Consider the following 7,190-nt stretch of genomic DNA (forward strand, 5'->3'; position numbering starts at 1 on the left):
AAGTGTTTGGAATTCAGGCACTGAAATGTGGAACTGTGCAATCAATTGGGATTTCCCATTTCTGTTGTTTTAGAGGCTGAGATTTCAGCTGTGATGCTGTGCATCAGGAATTTCCCAACCAGACTCCTTGTCCAGGACTGTGGATGGGCCAATGGCCAAAGCAAAACCAGATTGCTTTGCAGGAAAAGCGGAAACAACTCACAGACATGTTACAAAATATTTGCATAAATGGAAGAGCAAAAGGTCTTGATGTCCTACTCTAATATAACTATGGAGGTTTTTATTTATTAATCACATAAATATCTGATTATTTTTAAATCCTTATAGCATCCTTGACCTCAGAGAATCCTGCAGCAAGGAGTTCCACACATTTATAGTTGGTTTGAATGGAGAAAAAATATTTTCTTCCTTAATTTTAAATGTGTTGTCTTTCTGCACAGGAGTATATTTCTTTTTATTACTCCTCTTTTTCTGCTGCATTTCTACCTTGTTTCACCTTATTTTTTCCTGCTGTAAAGCGTGCAGAGCCAATCTGCTCATGTCTTCCCTTCCCATGGAAGGCTCTCCAGGCTTCTAATATTTATAGTATCTATCTCTGAGCATTTTGTTTGTTTATTTTTTCTCTCATTTATTTTTGATGCAAAGTAGGAAGAATGGAAAGCTGTGTTCCAGCATCTTAAGGGGAGTCTTAACCTGGTTGACTTTGCTCTGTAACAGTTTCCATATACTGAGTAGTTAGTGGGGCTGGAAGGGAGTTTTTCTTGTTCTCTGCCATGCTCAGGTTCTTAGCTCAAGGGCTGTAACTCATTTAGTACCAAGGGAAGTATTTGAATGACTGAAATATTCCTTCATCTGTATGCTACCTCCCGTTTGCCAACAATGATTTTGATTTAGCATTCTGCTCATCATTTACTGACCACTTTTGAGTCACTTTTAATGTTTCTTAGAGTCATTTTTCTTTGTAAAGTGAATAAAATTTTATTACCTCTTGCTGCACGTGTTGCATTAAACAGGTGATTCTGATAAACTTTGGAGGTTGATACCTTTAACTCCTTTTCATACTGAGATTGTAGTCTGTTCAGTACACCTGAAGAAAACAATGGGTCTTTGTTTTCTATTTCTTAAATGCCATGTGACTCGATCATGTTCTAGACTTGGTCTGATGAGTTATCTTAATAGACACTTACATTGTAAGAATGAAACTCCTTAGCAGCCTGGGCGTTTGATAACTGTCTATACATCTGTCCTTTTTTCTAGGAGTACTTTCTATTATTTTTTTTCCAGTGATGAAATAAGGCTATAAAAAGGAAGATAATATTAATAAATAATACCTGCAAAGTTTTCAAGGAGGTACTTTGGCACAGCTGTAATATTTTGGTGCCAGTTCAGTACTTGATTAATCACCAGAAGTACAGCTATACTTGAAACTGAAGCAATTGTAGCTTAGGCTATTTTAGATGAGGATTTTTTAACATAATCAGCAGTGAATCTGCTTGAGGAATCTCTACTGAGGTGTTTTAAACAATGGCATCCTTAATGTGTGACTACTTCTTATGCTTAATACAAGAAGCCTTAATTGATGGAGTGCTTAACAAATCCCTTCTTTATTTACTGAAGGGCTGGGAACAAAGGGAAGAATTGTAACAGCTAATGCAGTGCTGAATTTAGACATGTGTGACTTAAAAGGAAAATCAACCCACTGTCCAATCAGTTCCCTTAGAAGTTGGATTTACTTTCTTGAAATAGGATCAAACAAAGATTGGGGATGAAGCTGTTGCTTCATCTACTTCACATGTGTATGTTGAAGAATGAAGACATAGGATGTTCAGGAGAGTTCAAATTATCTTTAAAATGAAATAATAGGAGATTTAATGTACAGTGCCCGTATGTGTTTGTCATGAGGCCAAGAGAAAAGATCAAATATGGAAAATTGTCATAGAATCATAGAATGGCCTGGATTGAAAAGGACCACAGTACTCATCCAGTTCCAACCCCCTTCTATGTGCAGGTCGCCAACCAGCAGCCCAGGCCGCCCAGAGCCACATCCAGCCTGGCCTTGAATGCCTGCAGGGATGGGGCATCCACAGCCTCCTTGGGCAACCTGTTCCAGTGCCTCACCACCCTCTGTGTGAAATTGTAACTCAGTGGAGTCCTTTTGGGGATGTTGTGAAAAAATGACCCGTTGCACTACATGACTTACAAATCTGGCAGTGTCTTCAAAGCAGTCAGATGCTCAGTGCTGTGAGTTTCAGGCCAGAAGCAATGGTCAAATCACAATTTCTTGCTTCTCACAGAATTTGGTCTAGTAGTTCATGCAGTAAATGCCAGGTCAAACCCATAAATTTTGACTGTATGTATTACTTAGAAGCAAAAGGTGTGGCTCATTTAGAAATGGACCAGTAGTCCTAACTTGGATGTCAACGGAAGAAGTCAGTTTTCTGTTTTTAGCAAATCCCTTAAACAGACCAACTCTTCCCTTCTGAATGTGTTTAAAAACCATCTGGATGCGGTGCTCAGGGACATGATTTAGCAGAGGGTTGTTAGAGTTAGGGTAGTATGGTTGGGTTGAGTTTGGACTCAATGATCTTGAGGGTCTTTTCCAACCTGAGCAATTCTATGATTTCCAATGCTGGCAGTCAGCTGACAGAGGTGCAAAAATCAATGCTTAACACCACGTCTCCTCCTGGCACAGGTGAACCAGTCTTATAAAACAGCACTTCTCCAGTCCAACCAATATCAAATAAAGTCTTACTGGTGGTCAGCAGCTCTGTCCTGTCCCACCTGCTGCTTGTTAGGACAAGGGTTGCTCCTTATGCTCTTTGTTTTATGTCTTCTTTTGACTCTGTGCAAAAGCAATAGGAAGTCAGTTTGAAATTGTGCCTTTCAGAGGAATCAAAACACGGGGAAGTCAAGCAATGTAATCCATGCAAATGATTTTGCCACCGCTGCTTTTTCAGTTAAACTCCTTGAAACTGTAGCATCTGTGAGGCTGTCATACTGCCTTTCTATAGGAGAGCAGAGAACTGGGTTCTCTGCACGGAGTAAAGAGCTTATAGGTCCACAAATATTCTTTTGAAGGTGTTTCTCTTATCTTACAAGGACATGCATCATTTTGAAAACACACTGCTCAGGGACTCAGAGCCTTTCTGTTCAGAAAGTCGCCTGTCTTCTGCATTTTAATTCTTTGCCAGTCCATCTCTTTCACACAGCACTGATTCTGAGCATTTCTTTTCTTCTAGAGTAAGCAGGCTTTGTGAATGGCTTGCAGTTCTCTCTTTTGGCTCTCTGTAACATGGAATGGGTAAGGTTGGAAAGACAGCTAAGATCATTGGGTCCAACCATCTACCCATGTTTGTGACTGCCATTTCCTGACACAACATTTCCTGACACAACAGAACCTTGCAAGCCTCAGGTTTCAGCTTTCTGTAGAAGAAACAGACCAACAAGCCCTTGATACGACTGGAAAAAGTAACCTTATATCCGTGAAAACTGACAGCAACACATGTGAGATGGCCAGAAAGGACAGTTGCTAGAAAGACAAATTAGGGTTCAATAATTAGGGTGAAAGCATAGGGCCTTTTTCTAAGAGATGCATTTTATTTGCTTTATCTGTTTAACACATTTGAAGCTTCAGTGGTTAAATTCAGTTCCCTTCCCTTCTTCAGTAGAGGATGCCTGCTTTGATTCCCAGTCCGTTGATGTGCTGAGCATGTCAGTGCTTAATGACCAGCAGTGAATCTTACAGCTGAGAAACTCCTTGCTCTGATATCCTAGTGAAGGTCCCATGCCTTTGTTTGGAGGCTAGAAGTCGCTGATACAATACTGTGTCTTTGTTGAATATTTCTTTTAATGCAGAGGAACTGTTCTTTGGAGGTTTCTCAGGCTCCCTAATTATCTTCTGCCTGTCTCTATTACAGGGATGACTAAAGGCAATGCGACTTCTGAGCGTCTGCTAAGGATGCTCCCTGGTTAAAAAAAAATCCCGGTAACAATGTGATTTCTTTCTGCTGAATTGTCTTATTAGCAGGTTTTGAAACCTCTTAAAGCCCCACTGGGGTGGATGTGATCTTGCAGTTCCTGGTGGATGTAAAACAGATGGGAGTGACTGTGGAGGATGAGAATGGAGGAGTCAGGCTTGAGACAATGCATAGATGAGATGGAGATTTTGGTTGTTTTAAAGTGACAGCAGAGCTGAGCCTTGGATGAGGAATGCCTGTGGAGGGAGAGAGGTCAGGGATCAAATCATGGCCTTGGATTTGAGATAAGGGCTCATCTGGTCTGCAGAGTTATCTCAGGACTCTGTATATTGTAGGTGGAAATAAACTGATATCAAACTGTTACTTGCAAATTCTCAGGTCCCACTGGTATGTGCCATTCTGGTGCAGAATTGAGTCTCCACCTCAGCAAACAGGCTTTCTTTACTGCAGCACATGAAATAACTGTTAACATGATGTGATGGAAGCCTGCAACTCTCAGAGCACTGACCAGCAAGCATGCCAGGTCTGGCTGAGATCTTCCTTACAAAGACACCTCTTGCACTGCCCTTATCTGGTATAGCTCCTAAGGAGAAGCTGCCAACCTGCTGCCCTTTGCTAGCTCATTACTTTTATTACTCACCACCTGCATGGCCGTGCATCTGCTCCCAGCAGTCCCACAGCATATTGTATTTGTCCATCCCAGCATATTGTATTTGTCCATCCCATTTGCAGACCCTTTGTCTGGCTGCCCTTGGGAAGGGGCCATCTTATCTAAGCGTCACTTCTGTTTTAGGGCAACCATGTTTGTTATTAATGGTCATTAATCCTGTTTAACTCTTTCTGTATTATCAACCCCACAACACCACTGCAGCTTTTCCTTAGGCGAGGCTACAGAGGTACCTTCTGATTTTGAGCTTCGAGAGAGAAAGTTCTTGAGCCATCTGAAAAAAAAAACCATTTCAGTTGTCCAACTCAACCAAGGAATTTCTAGAAAAAACCCAAATTATATTGTTTTCCTTTTTTTTCTTTTAATGATTTCATGCCTTTTAAAGTGCAGATTTACAGCTCAGTTGACGTTTTTAACCCTCTCCCAGCACCACTAATTTCCTTCCCTCTTCTGTGTCTTTGGTGCATTAGTTTGCATTTTGTTTTGTTCTCCTCTGCTTAGGTTTCTTGTCTCCCCAAGTCCTTAATATTATTTTCCAGCCGTCTCAATTTGCTGTCTTATTAATGTATCATTCATTCTCTTTCTCCCCCAGATGATTAATAAAGAGATTATATAAGACTTGTGTGGTAGTGCTGATCCCTCCAGTATTCCTCCAGACAGCTCTTTTAGCTTCACACTTTGATGTTTGGCTGTGGTTTGCTGTTATTTTTGTAGTTAGCCTGTTAGCCTTCCATCTAGGCTGGTTTAAATGGGGCTTTGAGTAAAGTTTTGTAGGAATGCAGTGTCAGATCTTTAGTAAGATCCTAAATTACATCTCTGCCAAACATGGAAGAATTTGTCATTTTTAATAATAGGAGGAAGTATACAGTTTACCAGCTGCCAATTCAATATTTTCTACAGTTCAGATCGTCCTTTAGAAAACCCTTACATAATTTCACAGCAGCAAGCTAAAATCTGTAGTTCAGACCATATGAACTGTGAGGTTTCAAGTGTTGGTGCAGTGTGTGGTGTGTGCTGCAAACTGACTTGGGCGATGACATTTGCATTGTGAAACCTTGGGAAATTTGGTCGTTCTCACGCAGATAGAAATGACTCATTTCTGATTGAGGGGTGGTGGGTTTTTTGGTGGTTTTTTTTTTTTTCCAGTGCTCTTCAAATTCTTGTAGTGTAGGAAAGTATAAACTCATATTTTGGAGGCTATACAGGAATGGAAGGTCACTGGTGCCATCTCACATGTGTTGTGCTTTGAACTGTGCTAGCCTGAACTCTGCTGTGGCAGCCTTGCCATTGGTTTTATTTTGACAAATATTTGATCCAATGGCTGTTTGGTGACTTTTGTCCCCTGCAATGTGGCACAGCCCCACTTGTGTTGCCTTATGCCGTGAGACGTGGATCCCTTCCCTCCAGGTTAAGTCCTGGTCTTATTGATGGACACATAAGTGTGGTAATGGCCACAGAATATCTTCCACTCCTTGGAGTCTCCAATATGTATGGGCAAGAGGGACCTGCTTTGGCTTTGCTTGGGGCTGGAAAAGTGTCTGTGCTCTACAGAAATCCCTTGTGTGTGGTAGCTTGGTGAAGAAACTGGCTCATTGTGAAGAACATGGAGGAATGCTGTAGGTAGTGTAGGCTAACCTCCTTCCCTATGCAAGAAGGGCACAGGGTAACAAAAACTCTGTGAACCATCCTTTCTCTACAGGCTTGGTGTAACTGGGTAAAACAGTGGGATAAGGCTGTTGGCAGCTGAGACAGAGGTCTGCTGCATCCAGCTCAGCTGTTTTTAGAGCGGGGATGTGATAAATCAGAGGTTGAGCCTGGCTTTTTTTCTCCTTACAGAGGAAGTCATGCTGGCTGAGGAAGACAAGAACGCAGAAGAGAAATCTCCTCTGGACGGTAGGTCGTTTTGCTGTGTGGTTTTCCTCCCGCAACACGAGAGATTCACCTGCTGTATGCTGACATGGCTTTCTGCTGCAACCAGAAGGGTGTGAGGAACACGCTCTTGCATGCACTTGGAATAAGTCGGGCTAAAGAGTCCCTTTTCCTGGGCCTTTTTGAGGTTGAAGGTGGATGATGAGCAGTTATGTGAGACCACTCTGGGATGGGGATCTGCCCTTGGGGTCAGTTGGTCCCTGCACTGCCTGGGGGCCCACGGTGCGGCGGGGGCGGCTGTGCCTGGGGATAGGCTGCAGGGCGATGCCAGGAGAGAAATGCATTGACTGAGAGAAGGCAGGGCTCTGAACCGAGGTTTCCAACGGACGTGACAAAGAGACTAAGACCCCTGTTACTTGTAAGCAGTAAGACATAACAGGGTGTGGTGATCCTATCTTCCAACATGCGACCCTAGCTGTCAGGCCGGCTGGAGCTTTGGACACAGTGCAGCGAGGATGCGGGGATCGCTCTCCCTGTGCCTCGAGACCGATGAGCTCTTAGGGTGCGACAGTCAAAGTTCAGTTAAAGACTCTTCCCTCTCCCTTTTCTGACCATCTTTCGTCCTCCCATGTCTCCTCCTTTCCCTTCCCCTCCCTTTCCCCCCTCTTTTTTTTTCT

At 42.7% G+C, this 7,190-nt stretch overlaps 1 protein-coding gene across 9 annotated transcripts in view; it reads left to right on the plus strand.

Annotated features, from left to right (window-relative positions):
• CACNA1B (calcium voltage-gated channel subunit alpha1 B) overlaps nt 1–7,190 on the plus strand; it is a 259,792-nt gene that overhangs the window by 134,942 nt on the left and 117,660 nt on the right. For all 9 annotated transcript variants that reach the window (XM_010720794.2, XM_031556155.1, XM_031556154.1 and 6 more), the window contains one exon: nt 6,481–6,537. In XM_010720794.2, coding sequence (XP_010719096.1) covers nt 6,481–6,537 — 57 coding nt within the window. The remainder of the gene's footprint in view (nt 1–6,480; nt 6,538–7,190) is intronic.

This window comes from Meleagris gallopavo, chromosome 19 (assembly GCF_000146605.3).
Source record: "Meleagris gallopavo isolate NT-WF06-2002-E0010 breed Aviagen turkey brand Nicholas breeding stock chromosome 19, Turkey_5.1, whole genome shotgun sequence".
Classification (NCBI taxonomy): Eukaryota; Metazoa; Chordata; class Aves; order Galliformes; family Phasianidae; genus Meleagris; species Meleagris gallopavo.